At 42.4% G+C, this 24,717-nt stretch overlaps 1 protein-coding gene across 3 annotated transcripts in view; it reads left to right on the forward strand.

Moving 5' to 3' along the window:
- The window catches only part of tspan9a (tetraspanin 9a), a 152,047-nt gene that overhangs the window by 116,059 nt on the left and 11,271 nt on the right, over positions 1 to 24,717 (forward strand). For all 3 annotated transcript variants that reach the window (XM_087174019.1, XM_087174020.1, XM_023406317.2), the window contains 2 exons: positions 19,409 to 19,600; positions 22,757 to 22,831. In XM_087174019.1, the coding sequence (XP_087030145.1) occupies positions 19,409 to 19,600; positions 22,757 to 22,831 (267 nt within the window). The remainder of the gene's footprint in view (positions 1 to 19,408; positions 19,601 to 22,756; positions 22,832 to 24,717) is intronic.

A 24,717-nucleotide genomic window follows, 5' to 3' on the forward strand; every position in this document is an offset into this window, starting at 1 on the left:
AGATGTTAATAATTTGATGTTTCTTTCAAATATGTTATTAATCAGATTAAGTGACAAGATAAATTGTTCTTTGAAATACTTTAATAAGAGCAGTGCTTTTAGTTCAAGACCCCGCTGCTGAGTGTGGCCAAGTGAATTTTCTGCCAGCGAAAAAAATGTTTGCAGGCATCATTGGCTTTGACTTTTTTTTTTTGTTTGTTTGTTTGTTCTTGTTTTGTTTTGTTTTGTTTTGTTGTGCTCTTAGTGAATAAACAAACTCCCACTCCCTTATTGATCTAATTTAATGAGAATCCTGTCTGACAACATGCTGAACCTCAGGGACAAGCAGAGACAGGGATGCTCGACTAATCACCTTCTCATCGCAGCATATTTTTCATTCTATTTCATCGTCTCCGTTTCTCTAGTTGTCTTTGTCTTCCTGTCTCTCTCCCTCTCAGTCAGCAGGGAGCCGGTCAAACTACAGTTTAAAAGCCTTTCTCGGTCCATGCTATAGATTACATGGGATTGGCCAGATGAAGTCCACGGAGACGATCAGATAATTTGAAAGGCCTGCTCCGTCATAATAGCCGCTCTCTCGTGAGGTGACACGGGGGGATGCAGCTTAACCCTTCAGAGAGGTTCATAATGGAGAGCGCTGCAGAATGAAGTGATTATTGCCTTTGGCGGACTGATTCTGCGACTTGGGAGAAAGGAAAGCCGGGGCGAAGCTGCTGGGGAAAGTGGTGTGAAACCACTCAACTTAATTAGGCATTATTTCTTCATAATTTAGCAAAGGGGTCAAGTCAGTCGTTTCCTCTCATGGCGCAGACTTTCAGCTCCAATCTTTATCTTTCTTACTGATGATGGGAGCAAAGTGAAATGGAAAATCAGCTTTTCTTCCTAATTTTGTAAAATTGGGGTTGTCAGATTCTGCAAGTGAATATTAGCTTCTTTGGCCCACAGTTCTGGCATGTGATATAGGTTTTTGCTCTTTATCTGATGCACCGTGTTTCCATAGAGAGAGCACAGTGGCTTTGGTGATCTCTTGGCACTTATTAAATAGATAAAGCACTTACACCAAGGTCTCCTTCTGCACGTGAGCTTTAGTGTTGTCCCTCTCTTGTGAGTCGCTTTGTATAAGAGTGTCCACTAAATGATTACATGGAAATCTAAATGTAGGTGGAAATCATAGCATAGAGGGCTTTTCATCACACCTAGCTGCCCATCAGTCTGTTCATTTGAGACACTTTTTTTTGGCTCTTGGCAATTTTGGAAATGTACCAAGGGTTGCACAGAGGACATGAGTAAAGGTGAGTTTTTCTAATTCTTTTTATTTTTCTTTTGATCATGGGAAATTTTGTCTTGATCTTACTTCTAATAAGAGGTTAACTGTCTACAAAAAAGCTGTGTGTGCATGTACAAGAAACCAACAGGACACAGAATAACAGAAATGTCCTCTTTGGCCTTCAACAAATAAAAGATGGGCAAAATTTCTCAAACCAAATCCATTGAGCTCTCCTCCTCCTCCTCTTCCTCTTCCTCCTCCTCCTCCTCCTCACCTGAACTTCACACTCATTTTTATTAATTCTGAATAGGGACCATCAGCTATGTGTGAAATCTCCACAACATGAAAGGCTTTCCTTTTTGCTCTCCCACTCGACTGACATATAAAAGTAGGTATTGCGGGAAGGTTTTCAGCAGCTCGATCATGTACAGTAATGCCCCTTATCCGCCCTCAAGTCCAGCAGTCACAGTTAAGGACTTATCCAGGGAGCATGTGGACTCTGACATGAAGTCTGCAAACTGGCCACTCTACTTCATATCTCAGTTAAAGGAATAAAAAGGTTAAGGCCAGGCCTTTTCAGCAGCATTGTACCTTTTCTAGACACAGTCTGCCCAGATATACTCATCCAGCATCATAGAAGTATTCATTTAAGATTAACTGTTTGATTTTCTTTAGTAGCAACCAGTATCATTAAAATGTTAGAAGTCTGTTCAGTCTCTTAACTCCCAAGACAGATTTAATCTTTTGGCCGGCCGCCATAACGGTCTTCATTTACTCAATCCCTCCTATTTGTGCTCGGCTAACAGGGATTAGCACTGAAAGTCTGTTTACTAAGCTAACTATGAGCAGCATGGAAGACAGATGTAGTTTAAACTAATTAATCATCCCTGAAATTTAGAGATGCACCTCTGTTCCACCCCCTCTGTTCCTCTGCCGGCCCTTGCATACAGTATACACAACACACACGACACACACACACACACACCCTCACGCATTCATTATACTCTTAATTTACTGATTGATCACATATTACGTTAGTTTCATTTACTTATTTTCCACACTTAACAAAGGATTGTGGTGAGAGGGGTCCATACAGTTCCTGACATGTAGTGTCACATGGGTTTAATAATGTATGTTAGAGATGGATGGTGTCTTTTCATCCCCAGTTGATTATCGCGTCGCTTGGACAGGCGGGGAAAAAAGGCTTGTCTAAAGTCTTCTTTGGTTAAACACTGATATTTCCCTCTGTTTCAACTTCCATTTTCATTTGTGAGTCAGGCATGAATGGAATTTATTTTCAGCACTTACGCATGAGTGACGAGTGTGTGTGCATGTGAAGCTCAAGCTTTCCATTTTTGTTACAAAAAGCCCATCAATCAGAATCCCCTTGTGATGCAAATTGTCAAGAAGGAATGAGATGAGACTAAAATATAAACCCAGCACTTACTTCCATCTATAGTACACTGAGCAATGCATTTTCTATCAAAATGCCATCAATCTATGCTATATAGTCTTTCAGACTACAGTGTCTCCACTCATCTTTTCTCACTGTTGTGACTAAATATTTTTTCCCACATCAGAAAAAGTCAAGAGTACTTATGTATACCAAAAAAATAAAAAAAAATCTCTTTTTCCACAAGGCTCCTTCTTCTTCTACATCCTATCACTTATTTTGCACCTTGATTACATTTTGCTTATTGTCTGTGTGGTTCTGGGCAGATTTTGGACTCTTTCAAAAGTCACATAGTCTACCTTTATGTTAAAGTGTATTCGGTCTTGTTAAATGTCCAGACCTTAAATGAAGGCTAGCTAGCAACAGCTGCACCATAACCATGTGTGTGGTAGTGTGTCTATGTGTTTGAGTTCAGCTGAGCCTCACCAGAAACTCTGGCTCTCTCAGTTATTTCCCTCCAGTCTCTCTCCAGTTTCCCTTTGTATCCCTACATTCACTCGTTCATGGGAAACCTTCAAGGATGCATCTGCGCATCAGCTCACCTACTACAGTTGAATTAGTATCTAGTCACATCTTTTCACTCACTTTGCATCGAGTAGCAGTTGTCTGTCTTTATAGTGGAATTCGTAAATGATAAAATGCACCACTGGCTTCCTTGGTTTGATATGATAACCATAGAAAGCTGCTACTTCTTTTAGCATTTACCATCATCTTGTGATTGTCACTAGCGGGCTCTTGTCACGTTGCTGCTTTGGCATGAGTGATTTTTTTTTCTTCTGTGACATTGAAAAGATGGTAGGTCTCTTAAACTCTCCTCTAGTGCAACCACGATTAACATCTCATCATCCTCCATTTATTTTGAATTGAGTCACTTCATCTCCTTAACCCACGGGGGAAATATTGTTCTGGTTTGTGTCATGGAAAAGGGTCTGGCTCCATTACGCCACTGGCTGATTTTAGATTAAAGATCTTGCACTAAATCATAGCAGGGCCTTGTGACTGAGCCCCAGCCTGGTCCCCTGTATGAGTTAGCTTGCCAGTGCTATCTATATATAACCACCTCAATCACCTCAGTGGCTGGTTGGACTTCAGCTGACCTTACTACATTATATGGGCCAGAGGGACTCATGGTTTTACTGATCTAGCATGTAGGCCTAAGGCCCTTTGTGATGAGTGGCAAGTCAGGCCCTCTTGGGAAACACTTTGGCTTCCTAAACAGAGCAGGAAAACATGGCACGACTCAGCTCCTACATTTTCAAAAGCTAGTTTCCTTTCTCTGCTCTTCAGAATTTGAAATTTCAACCAAGAATTATGACTTTTGATGATCAGTATAGATAAATATAGAGCCGTCGCTGAAGCAATATAGGACCTGAACTAAGGAAAAATGGGAGACGACCTGCAAGGCAAGGGTCATGTGGCCACTATTTGGTAGGGTTGCTGGCATGTCTACTTCACTGTAAGAAGGTAATGAGTAAACGAGCACATAACACAACTCACCTGGTGAAGCACCTCGGTCTTTACTGCAGCGGCCTGGGTTTGAATATGACTCAGGACCTTTGCTGCATGTCTCTCTCTCTGTCCCTAAATACTAAAGCCAAAAAAAATGGCCAAAAAAAAGCAAAAACTTTAGAAACTCTCAAGAGCAAAGGCAGAAAGTTGGTAAAGCTTGTTAATCAACCTGCTACTTTTTTTTCATTTTCATTCATTTTCATTTAGTTTTCAAATGTAAAAAGAATGATTATGAGAGAAATAAACCTCTTGTAGCAAAGCAACCATGACATTGTACCCTTCATGAATATTCATACAAGCATAACTTCTACTTAATTAAATTTTGAAAACCACATTTAAGAATCTGTTGAATATAAGTTGCTTTTACAAAGTACAGTGTTACCATCAAAGACTTTTTCCTCGTATTGTATAATGTGTGAGGGTCTCTCGCCCATCAGAGGTTTACAAGCTCTGTTCAGAAAGTCTGGATGGAGAAATATCAGATAATGAAGTAAATTTACAGCAAACTTAATTTTTTAAAATAATCAATTTCCACTGAAATTCATCCGTAGTTACAGCCAAGATGGTCGCCATGCTGACGTCATCATTGCTTATACCGTTTGATACCTCGGTTGAGATAGATTTAATGTTAGCGAATCTCAGGTGGATATCCCTGTAATGCAAGGGTCAATGTGTTCCTAAAACTTTCTACTGAACACTGAAGTCCTTTGGCAAATCTACCTCTACCTAAACTCTATGCCTGACTGGGTATAACAACTTAGGTCAGCATCTCTTAGAACTCGGTGTACCTTCTTTTTTTTCTTTTGGTTGTAAAGAGGAAATAATGTAGTTTCCTGACTCCTCCAAACTCACAGGCTGTACTCCAGGTATTTATTTATAACTGCTTTTCAAAGGGGACTCTCAGCAAATGATGAACCCGTCAGCTGTCAACTCCCACATAAAAGCTACAGCCTGCAGCTTCTCCTCCTCCCCGTTCACTTTGCATTTAAATGACTTGGGTGTCACTACAAAAAAAAAAAAGTAAAAAAAACGAAAAAAGAACTCAGCCTTACAGGAAATAATATGGAAGGTTTTTTTTTTGCTTACTTGTGTCATTTTCCTTCCGGGGACTTGACCTAGCTTAGCCCCCTGACACTGACCTGGACCACAGGCGTGCTTGACAGGTCTCTATATCAGCTCGGGGCCGCCGTGTTCCCACGAGGGCACTGTTAACAAAAGCAACCAGAGAGGCTTGAAACGGGCTGTGATAGTCACATACGCCTCTCTATTCTAGGAAGCAGGATGGGCCAAAAGGGATTTTTACACATTCAGACGCACACACACGTGTACATCAAGTAGAGCATAAACAGCAATTGAAACTGAAGATTAGCTGCCCTGCTACTATATGTGAGGTCAGAGTTGAATGTGACCTCTCCTGTAATTCTCCTACGTGAATCCACACCCGCTGCATACTAACACTCACGGGCTTGACACCACAGTAATGCAGAGAGGGAGTTGAGAGAGCACCAGAAATACAGCAGTTATAAGCTTAACACATAAAGCTTTTCTTTTCAGCCCCATGAACTAACAAGGTCCAGTTTGAGCAAAGATTACATTGATAATCCCAAGAAAAAATAACTTCCAAGTTTATATTTGCTTGCAGTTTTCATAGGTGTTGAACTGTTGCTCCCTTATACAAAGGCAAGGAAAGGGAAATTGATTGCTGAAGATACAGTAGTGACAGCCATTTAAAGGATTTTCCTGTCCTGTTGTTATCATGTTCTCAGTGACGCAGAGGTGAGGTGAGGTTTGTCTGCTTATGTGAAATTACCCACATGAGAGGTGCTCAGCTTCCATCTCAAGTACGCTATCACAACATTTTGAGGCTGAGTAAACAAAATCATCTCATCTTATCTCATCTCATCCAATCTCGTGACATCTTGCCTCGAAAACCCCCTTTGGATTGAATTAATCAACCTTCAACTAGTGAATAAAAGTGAATTTCTCTAGCTTTGCAGTTTGTGCTGAAAGGGAAGAAAAAAGTGAATTTGGCCGACAAAATTAGAATACGAGGTCTTGGACTTTATTGAAACTCCTACATATTTGATGACTTTGATGTTGAAAAGGCTTCATCCCACTTCTGGCTTCTCTGTGTCCCCGCTTTGAGCCTTTTGGCTGCCTTGAATTAAAGAGTATGTGCTTGAAAGTGGTTCTGCAATCATGTGAGTTATTTTTAAGCAAGATGGCAACATTTGTGTGCAGCCCCACTGACTGAAAATGGGAAAGGTTAAAGTCTTTTAGGATTACCATATTTCATATTTGGGGGCGCCCTTGACAAAATGTTACACTCTCCCAGTGTGTCTCATGCCTTGGCTCGCGGCCAAGCCAACAGCCAGCGTGGCGGTGTGGCGATCACGTACAAAAATTACTCACAATATTCTGTTGAAACTAATCCCCCTGTTAGCTTTGTCTTTGAACTCGTGTCTGATGACGGACTGGCCTCCGCTGCATGCGCTTGAATTCTTCAAGTGATGACTGGGGGGTCACTGGGGGCAATTGGAAAGTGAAATACACATATCATGCAATCAGCACATAGATGCACACGTGGCCTGATGCCCATTAAGATGTGCAATTTATTTAAATATTCAGTCCACAGTATATATTTACATACCTTGATTTTAACAATGTGCTTTGCATACGCTCTGCAGTGATTGAGCCTGTGGTTTTCCAGAGGTGAATAAAGGGTCTTTTTGCTAGGAAGAAATTATATTCCTATGTTGGTATATGAGGCCATTATTAAAGTTGCAGGAACTTTGTCAGACATTTAGTAAGCCAGAGCTCATGTTCTTGTTTTTTTTTTTTTTTTTAAATCCACCAGAGGTCATACGAGCAGTAGATGGATTTAGGATTTAACCAAATAACTCATCAGAATGTAGTATTGACACGTCTTCATGAAAAACCATAAAAGATTCAGTGACATGTCAGGATTGTATGACACAACTGTAAAAAGAAGAAATCAGAACTCACACTATAAAAGGAGACGATAGAAGCTGTCATTAAAATGAATGACTGTAATACTTTCTATGCACATATTAACTGCCCCTGCAGGGCATTTTGGAGACATCCATACATAAGTGTTATAAAATATGCACACTTGTGGGGTACGTGTGAGTGTGTGTGTGTGTGTGGGGGGGGGGGGGGGGGGGTGACAGCAGCTAAATGCATGATAGTGTGTGACTTTACTGTAGTTGCACATACCAAGGGGGGGTGGGGGCCAACTGAAACAACTGAAACCCCACCCTACTCACAGCCAGCTGACCAAGGGTTCTCGGGTTGCTCCGGCACGAATCAGGCCCCCTCATCTTTCACACGTTTATTGGGGAGTATCACATGGAGTACAGACTATTTGTTTTCTGACAGACTTTAATGTAGATGTAATGAGTATTGATTTATTCCAGTACCGTTCTCTGAGCAGGCATTGATCCATATGTTCCTCTTTCAGTCTGTCATCTATGGTAGTTATCCCGTGCCCTCAAAACAAGGGTGCAGTGTCGGTTTCTAAAGAGGAGTTAGGCTGTTTAACCTTACCTCATTGATGCTTTCAACTGCATATCTTTTTTTTTTTTTTTTTTGTCCTGACCCTGCATTTACTCAGCAGAGCAGGAAGAGGAAGTTGTGGGAGTGTATGGGAGTTTATGACTGGCCAGTGGAGGTCACTGATGGAGTCATATTACAGCATCCTCAGTGCAACATTACCGACTGAATGAAGTCTCATTTATTCTCCCTCCGTCCCTGGTTTCTCTCTCTCTCCTCGTCTCTTTCTCTCACATCCCTGAGGCGGGTTATAGTGAATGATACAGCTACTATTATGTCCCAGCATTAACACAGGGATTGATGCTATTATTTAGTGATATATCTCTTTGTGCGGGCCAGTGCATTGAGATCAGGGGCTGATGGGGATTCAGAGGTTGGCTGACCAGAAAAGAGTAGTTACACAGTCCATTTCCCTTCTGTGCTAATTAGCATGTCAACTGTAAAGTTGCCTCCAATGAGCCGTTTAGGGGTGGATTGGAGAGGAGAGGAACAGGAGCAGAGCCAGTCAAGGAATTGTTTCTGTACCATTAAACCGCTACTAAAACTTGACCTTTACACCGGTCAAAAAGGGAAGACATGCATTTATCAGCTACATGAGTTTGGCGGTGGGGGGTTGTCATGCTGCGGCCGTACTCAAGGCCTCGATGGTTTGTGGTGCGGGCTGTGAAGCAAAAGTGTGTGTTGTGTGTGTATTGAGCGGCAACTGTCAGAGAGAGATTTCACCATACTCTCAAGTGCTAACTGAAGGTCATTTCTTTGGGGAGCCCTCCATGAAAGGTTTCATATCCTCACAGAGCCCGGGATGCGCACAATACTTCCTAATTCTCACCCCGTCATCCCACTTGAGCTGTTTTTTGAGTGAGTAAAAAGAAGCAATTTGATTCCTTAGGGAGAAGAGAGGTATAAAGGGAGATAGCTTCTGCAACAACCACAGGGGACACTGATCAGGGCTTCACCATATGGCAAAAGAATGTAATTTGAGGCACATTAAAAGTTGAAGTGTGACTTTTTTCCCTGAAGAAATAACTTTTATTGTGGTTAAAGCTGAAGTATTTCAGGAATCTCATTTTTGTTAATACTGCAGCTGCCAAGGCTTTATCTTGCATCAATAGCTTTTTTCTTTTTTCTTTTTACCTCTCAGTCTCGTTTAAATCAACAATAGCTTTTTTAATAATGATGGATGAAGAGAGTTTTTTTTGGCTTTTACACAACACTCGTGCCGTGGCTGTCATGCCAAAGGTGAAATAGAATCACATCCCCCCTCTGTTCGCGTCTAGATGAAGAGTAGATGCAGACGGAGCGTCATCAAAATTCAAACGGCGCCCACAGAAACACTGCACATCTATGCATACAGATTGGCTCTCTGCATTGGTTAATGTAAGGGCTTGTTTTCACTCCATGTTCTCTCACACTCTAAGTTTATTATCTCCAAAATGAAGTCAGTTGTGGCACACATTCATGGAATAAGGTCACTTTTCCAGGATTTGTGCTGCTGCTAACTTGTGACTAAAAGAAAGCGAGGGGGTGGGTGTGTGGCTGTGTCCTTATTTCAGCAGGTCTGCGATATTCCAAAAGCCCTTTGCTATTATACATCACGAATTATGGCATGAACTATATGCTATATGATGCACTGCAACATGCTTGGGTAAAAATGGGTAGAAAAAAAACTGCTCCCCACAGCACAAAAAGAAGCAACAGTAGGACAAATAAAATATAAGGGGACATGGAGTAATAAAAGCTTCAGTTGTATACTGTGAGGCTACTTTATCACTTCATAGCAAAGGGTGTAATAACATTAGCAAAGCTCTCCCTTCACAGTTTCTTCCCTTCACTCTGTCTTTAAAAGTATGGTGAATAATTTACTATATGAGGAGAAAAGGGTATTATAAAGCCCTTCCTAAGTGCAGGGAAATGGTCATTTGCCCTGTGGCTTGGTATGCAGAGCGACTATTGATTGTACGTCTTTCAATCTGAATATCCTCTTTTCTCGCTAGGCATCCGCCTGGTGCTCTGGTTTTCACTTAAGCGGATGTGCATATTTTGCGTCTTCATCTTCCCTCTCTCCCTTCAGGGATGCATAATGCCTCGCATTGCATAACAGGAGTGTTCCCATTCACAGTACTGCCTGCTCCAGGAATAAACATATGCTTAGATGTTCACAGTTTTACTCTTATGCATTTGTTAAAAATTTGTTCCACCCCTCTGCAAACCATCTCAAAGCACAAACAGTGAATAGACACGGTGTGTTTCTGCACAGCCACAGACTTAGGCTTCACGTCACCCCCCTCATATTAGTTTTGGGTTTCCGCCACCACGCCCGTTGGCAAATACAATCCCTCCTGTTCATTAGGAGTGTTGGTAAGCCTTTATCACATTGTGGTGAAATGTTATAGGCCATGTGCTTGCGCCAGTGTCTCTAATGGATTTTGAGTGTTCCGGCAGCAGCAACAGGTCAAGCCTTGGTGAGCTGTGCAGTACTCAGACCATCCCTGCAGCAAGGCCACACGCCCACACTGTGTTCCTGCCAAGTGAAATGAGATGATAAATCTCACACATCTCATCTAATACATACACATCTGCATGAACACACACAGGCACAATAACACATACGCAATTACAATCACAGTTCTCCCTGAACAGCACACAGTGAAACCAGCAGCCGGTCTGCTTCTGCACAAGGTAAGACAGACTGACCCTGTAGATAAAACCATAACAATACATGTCTGATGCCCAAGTGTTTTGCTCGTTTCCAAGGAAAAATCCCAAGGCTGCCTTTCACCTCATTTCGGGCCAGCAATTGTTTAACAGTTGAAATACATTTGTAACGACATGTTTTGCTCTTCCGGCTGTCTCGAACATAGCCAGCCAAGGTCACCTCGGTTCATGCCGCAGAGTCCCTGTGCCCATTAGGAAAACTAAATTATGCTGCAGTTGTTGATGTTGTTAGCAGAGGTTATTGTTTTGTTTGTGGGTTTTCTGAAAGCGGGAGCAAGTAGAGAGATTTGTGTGTATTAAGCATATGGACATCTCTGCCGGGGAACTCTCTGTAGCAGATGCCTCCATACAAGACCATTTAGCTGTTGCCTTCCACCGTTACACCGAGTCTTGGGCTCATTTTGATTCTGCAAGAGGTGAGAAGGAGCAGAGAAATGTGCTGAGTGCAACACTCTGGCTTTCTCTGTTACTTACAGAACACTGCAGCTGCCATATCGTGCATTAGGGATTTCCCATTTCCTTGAGCCCTTTGGTCGTCTGCTCCAGGTACTATGCGGGAAACAGGTCGAATGTCCAACCAGTCTAACACACAGGTCTCTGGCTATGCTCTACCTCTGCTGAGCCAGCATGCTCATTAAGCCCGTCAACTAGTGAAACTCAGTGGGATACTGTCCAACCGTCTGCCCGCCTCTGAGGATTTTCAGCATGGCTGCACTGGCAGACCAGAGTGAGATATTTATATGAGCCAAATGTTTGTGTGCCTCTACAGGCGATGCAGTTTATGTGAAGGAAAACAGCCACTCATAAAAAGGCACTGCCTTCACATAAATAGATATTTATTTTTCTTAACGCGTCAACTTTTTATTGCACGCAAATGCCTCATAAAATATCTTCATAAGCACCTTTCGATGTCAACAGCAAGCAGCAATATTCATATTTAATTAGCGCCTTGTGCAAGGAAACCTCTCCTGTTATTTGCTCTGTTTATGTATTTATATCTCATTGTACTCATTAAAACATCACTAGTATTTTTATTGTCCTTCATTTCTTTAAAGAACTGCGTTTCTAAGCATTGGTTCTGAGCTGTCTGGAAAGAGATAGTATTAGGGCAGGGCAGCTGCCATCCGTGCAGCAGCCTCACATCTGCAGCATGAAGAAGTAAAGGAGCTTTTCTCTCCTGTGGCAGTGTTTGTCTGTATTTGGACCAGCGCTTTGGTCTTTGGCTCTGTTCTTTGTACTGTGCGCTTGGCTTGCAGGCAGGCCCCATTTCCCTGTGCATCTCTCTCTCTCTCTCTCTCTCTCTCTTTCTCTCTCTCTCTCTCTATCCACGCTCTTACTCTCTCTGACTGTGGCAAGCAGAGCTGCCTCGCTTTCGGGCTCCAGACATGGGATGACTTTCGCCTTCCTGGTGCTCTCCTACTTGTTCTCAATGCATAATTGAAGTGCCTTTGGGTTCTTGGGCTGATTGAAGAGTCTTGTTGGGATGGTAGAGATCTAACAGCAGAATTAGTCAGGGATGTCTAATAGTGTTTCTTCTGCCATTGTCCTGACTATCTTTCTTTTTGTGCCTCGTCCTCTGAGGGCAGAGGCTGTTGTCAGGTGTGAAAGAGTGTGGATGTTTGCAGCGCAGACGGCAGGGATAGCTCTGGACAGGCAGAGAAAGGCTTGTCTGTCTTTAATCCTTCCTGGCGCGATTGATTTAGAGTCGCTTTGCGGTGAATGGGCCTCTCAGCTCTTCTTTGGGAGAGAGACGGGGAGGGGACATGACTGACAATGCATCGTTGACAGGTGCATCACCCTCAAAGGGGATAATTTTTTTTTTTTTTTTTTTTTTTTTTAAAGTATATTTTTTTGGACTTTTGTGCCTTTATTGCACAGGATAGTAGAGAGAGACAGGAAATGGGGAGGCAGAGAGAGGGAGACTTGAACCGGGGCCAACTGCAGCGAGGACTGTAGCCTCTACACATGGGGTGCCTGCTTAGACCACTACGCCACACGACGCCCCCTACTTTAAAGTGGCCAGCTAAGGCATCCAACCAGAACCACCACAGAATTGCACCGTTCTAGATGCTTGGCTAAGCATGTGATGGGTGGTGGGAACTCTACCTCTACGAAACATATCGGCACAGAACTAAAAAGATGAATCATTTTGATTCATGTGTTTACAGTAACTGGACAGATTATACAGTTAAAGTGTATGGACAATATGTACTTGACCCAATGAAAGCTCAGTTGTCGACAAATTACAGTGTACATGTTCATAGAAAGCTGCATGCTGTGTTATCAGTCGGTATGTAAGGCAATGTGATTTTCTAGGTAAACTTTTACATTGTATGAGTCTGCGAGGACTCCACTGGGTGAATGAAACTTTAAACAGGCAGAAATAGCTTTTTAATCTTACACTCTGCATCTGTCTCGGCCCTTTGAATTCATGCGGTGTTTATTCTGAGCCTGAAAGCACTGTTTCCCTCAGCCACCATCACAGACCCTGTGAATTATTTACTTGTTATACAACTCACATCAGCTGTACGCTATCCACTGGGGAATGACTAGGATGCCCCTAGGAAGCCTGAGAAGACAGGGGTGGGGAGTTTTACTGGAAAGCTGTATACCGCCTACAGCTTAGCTTGTCTACCATCATCAGGATAAATATTGTGTAAGAAATGTAATGAAAAACATGAGCCTCATAATGGAAGGGATGGGGATTAATTTCCTACTATGACTACCCAAACTTCGCTGAGAAATGTCGATGTTAACAAGTCTGTTTTTAATCATAAATGTATTTTCAAGCAGCTTCACTTGCCTCGAGTGTTGGATCCATGTAGATATTTTTTATTGCGCTTAAGAAAAACAAGATTTCAGTGATAGTCAATATGAATACTCCACTTAAAACCTGTGTTTTACTACCTTGTTGGTTTGAGAAATGTTTCTGAAAAATTTGTAGCTTGAACTTCAGTGAAGAAGTATCATTATGCCCACAGAAACTTCTCAAAACAACAACTGCAACATAATCCCTTTCTTTGTTGTCGATGCGGATGCTCAGTATGTTACAAATACTTTTATGTTTTTGGCTGGTCTGCAACAACAGAGCCAGCCCTGTAAATGCAGGTCCATGACTGACTGACTGACTGACTGATAGAGTTGAGTGATCAAGTTATACTGTACGATATGTCAGCTGAATACCGCGTGAAGTCATGAAGTTACACCATTGGTCGGCGGGTCGAGTGTTGGAGTTTCCCCATTGGCGTTGCTCTTTCAAAAAAAATTGTGTTTTTTCAAAAAAGCAGCTAGCGAGTAATTTAGCGACTTTTTGGACAAACTTTAGCTACTTTCCATAGAAGACGGTCTCAAAAATAAGAGATATTCTGTTGCTTCTGACTTTCTCTCCGAGTGACCATTTCGCATGTTAGTGCAGCCGTTGTCGTCAGTGTTTGGTGATTTTGTGAGACGACGTCAAGGTTATAAAATCTGGATTGTAGCAGTGCAGAGCAGCAGCTTGGAAATGGCTTGGAAGTGACTGCTGGCTAACATGTAGTCTTAATGGGAAGTGTTTCAGTTAATATTTCCTAGCAGAAACAGAAAAACATGTACATAAGAACAGCTTTAATGGAAATTCAGCTGCATTAAAATAGTGTATATGTGAACACAGACGGTAGAAGAGAAGCAAACAGATAAAGGGCTGAAACCAGCTGACACTAGGCAGAATGTAAATGTGATTTGATTTGATTGTTTCATTACAGAAATTTTTGTCCTTCAAGAGTCAAGAGTGCTAATGTGAAAAATAATATTAATACTATTTTTCTGTGTCACCAAGGGTTCTGATTTGTTTGCTCACGTGTGGTCACCAAGGAGGACAGATACAGTAAAAGTACTCATTTATCAGGAAGAAATCTTTAAAAAAAAAAAAAACATCCCTCTCTGACAGGCACAGTCAAACAGTGTCTGTAGAGAAGCTGCTCTTAAAATGACTCCTTTTTCTTTCACAGCATGTCTGAAAAAATACCTTTTCCACTTGCTGAGAAGAAAATACAAATAGCCTATCTTTAAGGCTTTTTCACTCCTGTTTGATGTTTGGTGTTGCTTTATTTTGACTATTCTTCTGTGATTCTGTTTTCCTCTCGCAGTTGGCAGGCCATGTAGTACGTATGCAGTAACATGAATCAGAGGCTTGTGGGATCACGTGGTGAAAAACTGAAAAATATTCTTTTATCTGAGGTGAATATCCTCCGTCTTCATTTCAGTACAAAATCAATGCCGGCCAAAGCAGAAATGATGCCTTGTGCCACAAGAAAAAAAAAAATGTTTTTCTCGCAATAAAAAGAAATATGGAGTTGCAGTAAAGGGCAGAGGGGATCGTAAAGTGTTGAAGTGACTTCATCCTCAAGCAGTGCAGTCAGGTTGGCATTTTATGGTTTATTGTGCTGTGATGGTAGAGGTACTTTAATTACTGAAACGAAAGGTTAGTTTTCAGTATGGCAGAGTCTGCTGATGTCTGTCGAAGATTAGGATTTCCCTGTTTAAAAAAAAAAAAAAAAAAGACTTCTTTGTTGACCAATCATTTACTCTCAGCTCTGAAACCGTCAATAAACTGAAGTGAAAGGCTTCAACCCACACTTTCAGTGAATCCGCAGCAACACACACACACACACACACACACACACACACAGACACTCTCACTCAAACTTCACAAACTCATTCACAGGAGCATTGAGCCCTTGGGATGAGAGCAGCCACAGATCACAGCAGTAATTTGACAAAGGCTGTCATTCTTTACGACAGGGTGTGACCTCTCTGAGCGCTCTGGGTGTAAAAAGGTCAATGTCCCCCAACTAGTTTCCAGTTTCTGCAGCAACTGATAATTCTCGGAGCCCAGTCAGCCACTCGGATGAAGGGTCAACCTCTATTTTCTTTTTCTTCTCTCACACACATCTCACGTGCGCGCTCAATCTTTCTGGCTCTAAGGCGTTCTATCCCTCCTTCACAGACCTCACGGATGACCTCCCTCACCTCTCCGTCCTGTTTGGAGAAAAGAGCCCGACTGTTGCTTCACACAGTATTATTGCAATTATTTTCACCCTGAGCTTGTTAAACAGTAGGACTCCCATTCACCCAGCTAGATAGAGTCACATCTCATGTCTTCCAATTTCCTCCACCAGAAACCTGGCGTGGCTTTCCTCTGCTCTCCTCTCTGTTGGGCTCCCATTGTCACTTTTTTTTTTTTTCGCAAATGACATTTAGACACTGGACTCCATTCTGCCTTTCCATGGAGGTGCTCTCAAAATATTGCATAACACGTATGAAAAGGTCACGTATTCTCTCAGCCCGCTCTTATTCTTCTTCATTGATTTAAAAAAAAAAAAAAAAAAAAAAGAATGGCTCTGTATCAAGCACAATTACACACACTCAGCAACCCTCCCTCCTGTCAGAAGTGCTGTTAACTTTCTGAACTCGATTCAGCGTTAAAAGCGGCCAGCTTTGTATTCCAGAATGCTAGGAATTTTTCATTACCACAGCAGATATGCTCCTATCAGCATCAAATATGAAACTAACCTTCAATGTGATAAATGGGAGGGAAGCATCTCTGTGCTGCATGTATGTAGACTAAACAAAACATCAGCGAGACAAAACAACCAGCTTGTTTTGACAGTTATTTTCCCAGTAACTAAATCAGAAAAACATATTTGAAAATCAGGACAGATGAAGCTTGTTAACGATGAAACAGTAGTGGGCCTGGCAAGCTGTCACACGTCACCCTCAGTTGCTTAATGATGCATCCGTGCCCTGCAGAGTTGCACATACGTGGATTGAGAGGACGGCGAAAGTAGAGTAATAACCCAGAGCATCCATGCTGGTTGTTTCTATCAGCACTGATAATTGGTGCAGAATCACACTGGGTGGAGTTGCATAGATAGGGACCCCACCAGCAAATAATCTTATGTAAACCTTATGTAAACAGTGGAAAGGTTTGTAATACTGTGGGACATTTGTATTGACTAGCAGATCATATGTGAAGTGTGAGCGCTGGTCTTAGATTAGAAACGTCATTGCATCAGTCGATGTATTGACTTACATCACATCATCCAGACCACAAGACGACTGCATAAAGTATTATTTTTGCAACTCCACGTTGCGAGAAAATATGGTAATAGGCCAATTTATTCCTCCAACCCAAACTTTAATCATAACCCTAAAGCATCTACCACTGTGATTGATGTTATAACAATGACTGTCTTAATAGTAATCCTTCTCCGTGACTGTTTACAAGCTCTTCACTGTTTGAGGACCCTTTGATCCTCCCCTGCAGATGGTAAATGAAAACATGACCGTCTCAAAATGAAAAGAAGATAAGGAGCTCAGCGGAGGGACTCGGAGGGGTCAAGCTCAGTCACACACACCAAGGTCAGATAAAGCAATGAGATCAGAGATTATCGTGGAGGTATTTCCTCTGCTGGCACCAACACATAGATCTGATGACGGCATGCTGTTGTCGTAGTAGTAGTAGTAGTAGGAATGGTAGTAGAAGCAGGGCAGAGATTAGAGCGTGCTCCTCGTAGGCTCAGATCAGACAGATTGACTGGGGACTGGGTGGTTTCACAGTCACTAAAGAGAGCGACACACTTGGACGAGCTCCCTTCACTTGAGCGTTTAACACAATTAAGTGAAGGCATTGTAGCGCTGCCCACCTAGGCTCTCGGCGCTCAGGCCTCGCTGGCGGTAAATCCTCTCCATCCATCTGGCCTCTTAAACTTACTATTCCTCCCCTGCTTTCTCGAACCCTTCCTCATGCTCTATATAATCTGGCCTTCTGAAGAGTGTCAGCTGTGATTCCTTATATTAGCCACTATGCAGAGGGACATGACCTTTACCAGCATTCTCAATTGACGCTTTCATTCTCCCATTTTTAATCAGGAAAGCATAAAGGGCCAACGGGTGCCTCCCAGCGAATACAGTTGCCTCTGAATTATTTAGGCGATGGGTGATTGAAAGTCTTTCATGCACCACTGCACCTCTCTCGCTCTCTCTCTAACTATCTATCTCTCTATCTATCTATCTTGCTCAGGTGCAGCCTTACTCAGACTTTACTTCATCCATATGTGACTAAACAAGTGTCCTTCTCTCTGAGGCTGATGGGCGAGCTCGGCATCACTGTGATTCTGTGAAAGACTGAAGTCTAACAAAAGTCTTAAAGTCACCCGGCGCTAGAATGTGGGAACTCTCACGCGGGGCTTTCATCTCTCTTGAGTCATTTCTGTACACTCGAGATTCTTTCTCTCTGTGTCCTCACCTCCTTTAATTGCATCCAGTCTTCTCTGAGTCCTCAGGAGATCATGTGTATCATTCATCCTATCATCTGCGTGGCTGTGTTCCTGTGTACGTACTGAAGCTCTCTCATCAGTGCAGGTCGGCCTGTACAAAGGTCACAGGTTAATGAGAGTGAGACTGCGCTGTTCTGACACTTGATAGGGGGATGTGTGAACTGAATTTATGTATCCACTGATCCTCTAGGACTCATTAGACCTGAAGCATCTCTCACTACCTCATGAGGGTTGCATTTGAAACCCCAAAGTTACTCTTGCACATCATCACCTAACATCACTGAGAGCCTCTTTTGACTTTAGTGGACTTGTAATGTACTTTAAGTCACTTTGTTTACCTGCAGTGCAACGTAGCTGATCAACAGACTCGCGCCATTAGTCAAACTGAAGCTGCGCTTGTTGTAGAATTGCTGAAAGTGCAGCATATTTCCAGGTTTATTATCACTCACGCTATTTGTCAGTTAAACTTTGTCATCTTGAGAAAAGAGGCACTGCGTGTGGTGGATTAATCATTTTATTCTGAAGGAGCAAAATCCATAAAATGATGACTGTGTGTTTATGCTTTATATATATATATATATATATATATATATATATATATATATATTTATGTGCCCCTGTGTGTGTTTGTTTGCAGGGTTGTGTACATATTTCTGACAGGCATTAAAATGTTCTGGAGCAGTGGTGCGAAGATAAGAAACGAAGAGGGGAGTGGCGTGAATAGATCCGACGAACGGGGGGGGTGGGCGGTGTGATGATTTACCATGTCGCCTTTCCATATTTTACCTCATTTGGGATTTTTTTATTTTTTATTATTATTCATAGCAAGATTGCTCTTGGTATTTCATTCTATTAGGTGCAGCCAAGAATGTCACCACTTAGCTCCTAACCTATATTTCACCACGTAGTGGCCACGTTGGCTCTTATCTCTCATAGATGGACCAACACATCAGCAGGCGGGAAATTGCACTCCACCAATCTGAGCCGTAAACACTAATGCATTAAAAGGCCCACACTGCAGACCTCAAACACATCAGCGGGAGTCTGGCACGGTGACAGGGAGGAATTAGGGAATTGCTCCCTCTAGGTGAAGTTCAAGTCTACTGCGGGTGGCTTTGGAAAGTTTTCATTTTAGGGGGTGGCAGTAATTACATCTCTGTTTGTTCTGGATTTAACGTAATCAGCTCAAACGTGCAAAACCAGCACGGCCCAAGTCCAATTTTTTGCTCTAATCTCTTGCAAAGCTGTTATTGGCTTATCGTAGTTGTAATTGGTGTAAACCCTCTTGTTTTTTGAGCAGTGTTTGGTGATGGATGACTGTGTGGGTAATTCCCCAGGCAGCCAGAAGGAAGCTGAGCCTGTTGCACTGGGGTTTTTGGGGCTGGGATTTGTGTTATTCTAGAGCTAACCTCACTCTGACTGTTCAGGAGGTCTGTCATTATGAGAAAAAATCTGCCAGGGGGGGAGCTGAAAATGATCTTGGTTGTTAATCATTTTTGTAGTTAACCTTGAAAAGACTGCCACGTATCTGCCATTTGTTTTCTCACCTGGTCGTCTGTCTCTTCTTCTGCCTTGCAGTTATGTGGCTGTGGGCTGCTCGGCGTGGGCATCTGGCTCTCCGTGTCGCAGGGCAGCTTCGCCACCTTCTCGCCCTCATTCCCCTCATTGTCGGCTGCCAACATGGTCATTGCCATCGGTGCCATCGTCATGGTAACGGGCTTCCTTGGTTGCCTGGGTGCCATCAAGGAGAACAAGTGCCTGCTTCTGAGCGTGAGTGAAATCTACATACTTATGCCAATACCCCATTGTAAATAAGACGCACGTAGACCCGACACCCGGCAACTCCTTTGGATATTTGTTTTCTCACTTGCCCCCACATCAGTCATTCAAATATTGGCAGAAATGCCTTGAGGAGTCAGCCTCTCACATATGTGTCTATACACCTACACGCGCTGGTCACAGGCCAGAGCGCAATAAGCAGCATATGTGTGTTTGTGTTTGTCGTCCAGCAGGAGCCTCGGCTGAGCTAGACGACTGACAGAAGGAGTTCAGTCTGCACTGAATCAAACCTCAGGGGGCTAACAGAGGAAAACTAAAGCCGAGCAGTGGGATTCTCCCTCTCCCTGCAAATTAACACCAGCACATTCATGTCATTTCCATGGCTTAGGTCACAGCCCAGTGAAAGAGGTGTCAGTCAGGAGGCCTTTTGTCTCACCAGCGTGGCTGAATTACTGTATGTACATAGCAAACTAAAGGCACTTGATAATTTTCTCCTCAATAATTGAGATTGTTCTATTATTCATTACAAAGACTACTCCTTCTTGACGTTGCACTGTTTGCCCAAAGTTGTACAAGTGCTTTATCTTAAGCACAAGTTAATTATAAAAGTTCACCCAGTGGAATGAGGTTTGTTCGGAGAGAGAGAGAGAAAAAAAAGAAAAAAACTTTCATGTATAGAAACTTTAAATGAGACGTGGAGTTGGGGCTCTGGGTACTTAACATCACAAACAGCTCAATCCCTTGAAGCTCTTGCATCAGTCAAAAGCCCCACCAAATCCTCAGTATTCGACATGGCTTCCTTCACCTGCCTAACAACTGTGAAGCAGAGAGAGGAAGAGTCGGAGCGCAGGGAGGGAAGAATGGGTGTGAAAGACGACTAGAATTAAAAAACAGAGAGACTTCATGGAAAATCCAGAAGTTCAGATTTTTTTCTTATTGAAGTCTCTTGCCACATCTGTGTGTGGCTGCGTGTCATTTCGCCATTAGCATTCTGTTTAGTGCAGAGGTGTCTGTTAGTCATTTCTCCTTAGTCTGTTTGTCCAAGCGCACCCAAGGGAGGGGATGCAGGACCCGGAAACATCAGAACAGGTTTAGATCTTGTGGAGCAAACAGATCTGAGCGTTTACCTTGACATATTATCTCTAAAGTTACTCTGCCCACAACTCTCTCTGGATTAGTAGTATTCAAAGCCTAGATATCCCTAGCTGTGCATTTTCAGTCTCTCTTTTTACTGCCAAAACTTGTTTACTGAGACAAATTAAAAAAGGAAAAAATTTAAAAAGAAGAAAAAAAAGAAGTGGGAGAGAAAACACTGGAATATCCAGCTGAAACAGCAGCTCTTTAAAACCTTGAAAGTGTGAATTGCCAGCAAATGAGAATATGCGCCCACAAAGCTGTGTATGCATGTGATAACACACACACACACACACACACACACACACACACACACACGTTCTCACACATCTCCATCAGCGCAGCAGCACCAGAAGCTGTTCTTTAAACTTTCAGCACCAGGAAAATGTGACAGACCGACTGTGAACGCACAACAGCGATACGCTAAACTTGAAACCCAGATACTCAACCAACAACAAACTGTTGTGACTATTTCATTTGGGCTTTGACACAATAATTGTTGACTCCTCCTCCCTCCCTCTGAAACCAATTTGGAATTAATGGGGGGTTTTTTCAAACATGTAGGTTCACGTGCCTCCTTCCGTGCCGTGCACAAGAGCTTGGTAAATATCGAGCTGAAGGGGAGTCAAGTAAGGAGAGATGATGAGATGCAAGGCTGTGCTGGAAATGAATCTTTGGAAGCATTAAACCTTCTTCCCCTCTTCTCACACGTTCACAAACCCTCCAGCACTTTTTTTTTTTTACTCCCTCTGTCGCTCCCACCTCATATATCATGTCTCTCTTTCTCTTTCTCCTTAACCCTTTTGAGGGGTTTCGTGTGTTTGTTGCTGTATGTTGTTACTGAGGAATCTGGGTTGCTGTGTATTCGGCTAACAAACCCAAATCATTAACTTCAACTTTAAAAGGAATAGCTTGACATTTTTGGAAACACATTACATTTGTTTCCTTCTGAGAGTTAGATGAGAAGATCGATATTTACTTGCACACCCTCATGTCTGGACAGTAAATCTGAAGCTACAGCCGGCAGCCGGTTAGCTTAGGTTGGTCTTGAAGACGGGAAACAGAGAGGGGAAACAGCTGGCCGGGCTCTCTCCAAAGATATAGTGGCCAGTAGCCGTGCGCACAACTCCAAATGATACAGCAATGTGTCAGGTGCACGGTCGTTGCTGTCTAAACAGAACAAACAGAATGTCGGCACTCACAGAAAAAAACGTCTTCTTGTCTCATACGGGGCAAAGAACAAACATATTTCAGCTATAAATGTGAAGATTTATAAAGACAAGTGAGGTTTAAAATCCAATCCACAAAGAGAATACACGGTTGCTCTCTCTCCCCCAAAGAGGGAGGTGTAGCCATGACAACCGCATCAGAAGATGACAAACGGCTAAACTAGAAGTTCAAGGACTAACACCCACGCCACGAACCGCTATTAAAGAGATGCCTAATAGACACTGGTTAATAAATATGTATATAAATGTATATAAAAAATGGACAATTACAACAGTACTTTACATGATGTACTGCGTGAACATTCATAAAACCTCAATAGAGGAATTGATTTTGAGAATAATTTATGCTTAAAGATGTCCCCAGATGTCTCTCTAAACGTAACAAAATGCACCTAATAGCACCCCAACAGCTCATTAATTAACACCTTTAATATTAACACACAATCAATTATAGATGCTGTCATCTAACTCTCAACACGAGAGCAAATCAAAGTGTTTCCCAAAATGTGGAATTATTCCTTCAACCTAAATTGAGGGGTAGGAATAGAAAGAAGGAATCGCACATTCACACGAGGCATTTGTAATAAAAGTATGTAAACTACAGTCATGTCATTATTGTTCCTCGCATCCCGTAGCACTCAGTAACGCAAACGACCGCAACAAAGGCCCAGTCTCTCAGATTTATGTTCAATTTGTTTTTCAACGGCACAAAGAAGTGAATTTACTATAGTGCTGGAGTAATTGTTAAAACAAGACTCTCTCTCTCCCTGCCTCTCTCTGACAGTTCTTCATCGTCCTGCTGATAATACTCCTGGCAGAGCTGATACTGCTCACCCTTTTCTTTGTGTACTCAGATAAGGTAAGTTCATTTTGTTTTCCCTGTTATGTCTGGATGTTAAAGCTTATGTCTCTTACTGTTCTAGTTAGCTTGCTATATGCAGTCTAGCACTTCACCACAGCTTATCCAGACTCTGTGAGGCATTTACTGCAGTTTGAAAGCTTGCAAACACACACACACACACGCACGCGCACACACACACACACACACACACACACACACACACACACACACAGGACCACACACAACTGCACAAAGCAATAAAAGGTGTTACAGTGATAAACATATCTATGTTTCAGTTGCTTCCGGGGTTCAGCGTTTGCTCTTTTTATATTTGGCTGTTTCTCAGGCAGGAGGTTGAGTGTCTTCATTCTGCCACTAACCCAGGAGTCAAAGGTTAGGCCCAAAAACAGACTAATCCCCACCAGTTGGCTCCCTGTAATTGGTCCCAAGCGCATTTCCCATGACCCCTGAGTTGGCAAGAGTCAGGTGTACGTCTGTTTGGTGACAGCAGATGATGATATGTGAAGATCCGGGGATTATTTACAAGCAAATTCTTTTCTGCGCTCAATCAAGTTGAAGTCCCTTCACAAATGTTTCATCCTGAAGATGACAAATGTTTTGTGCAGGACAAGCAATGAAGTTTTCAAGGATACGGTGGTGGTAGATAAGTCTATTTATATATTCAAAGTCTCTATGTCGCCCGGCCCTCGGGATGTCGGCTAATTCTCCCCCTTTGTTCTGAGGTTATTGCTTAAACTTAGTCTCTCAGGCAGATAAAGGAATTCATTTAGCAGCCAATCCATTCTCAGATTTGGATCAGGTCTCGCAGGCAAACCCTGTTAGGAGTAAATATGTCTGTTGCCTTATCTCCAAAATATTACCGGCTTAACTTTGAGAAAAAAAAAAAAAATTCCAAATGCTGATCCCTCCAGCAGAATTTAAATAGAGAGCCTCTTGACTTCACAGCGGGGCCTTCCTGTCACCTGTGAAGTATAGGGAAAAGATAGCCAAGTACAGCTCAGGACTTCTTAAATGAGAAACCAAATGAGTCTGCATTAATGAAAGACGTTAGCTAGGGAGAACTGCCTCATTCACACCAGTTCCTGCGAATAGCAGCTGTGTTTTGTGTTTGTCTCTTCTTGCTAAATCACAGTGTGTTTATCCTAGCTTCTAGCTAATGAGATAGGAAACCATGATAATGCTGGTTGCTAAACGCTAAATATATTTCCCTTTATTGGCTTTCAAAATGTAATTGGAAAAAAAAGGCCATTAGACCAAATTATATTTTATTGGAGATGGCATTGCCAGACTGCTTCCAAATAAGACATCCAGCAAAATTGAGGATGTTGTGGAATGCTGTTACTCAGCTGGGATTATATGTTAAAGAACGTCAGGATTAGATGAAGGATAATCGGTGTCCATCACACAAGGCCTTCAGATATTGCTTTCTTTTTTTTTCTTTATTCTCTCTCCTTGGCTTGGCTTGCTTCTCTCCAGTGAGATCTGATATGCAGTGTGAGGCTCTCCTCATCCTCCACTACAGGCTGTGATCAGAGGAATCGCTAATTCACTTCTCTTATTTGATCTCATAATCACAAGGCATTTATTAACAAGTCTGGAAGACGTACAGTAGTTGGCAGCTTTTAAACGTGTATCGACAGAGGCCCGCAAAACAGATGTTTTAGTCTTTCAAATAGGTCATCTTTAAGTCATGACTTAAGTCAGTCTTAAGTCATGTCGCCTCTGTGATCCTTCTAGGTGTCAAGCTGTCAACGAGATGTAGGGAAAGAGTGAATATACAGTACCTGGTTTTGCTGCAGGAACAGTTTTTTTTTTTTTTACTCCTTTCATTTAGTCACCTTGTGTGTGTGTGTCCGAATTAAACTGTTGGAGATGCAATAATA

The sequence above is a fragment of the Seriola lalandi genome, unplaced genomic scaffold (assembly GCF_002814215.2).
Source record: "Seriola lalandi dorsalis isolate HSWRI2012SDOR001 ecotype SW California unplaced genomic scaffold, Sedor1 jcf7180002054302, whole genome shotgun sequence".
NCBI classification, from domain to species: Eukaryota; Metazoa; Chordata; class Actinopteri; order Carangiformes; family Carangidae; genus Seriola; species Seriola lalandi.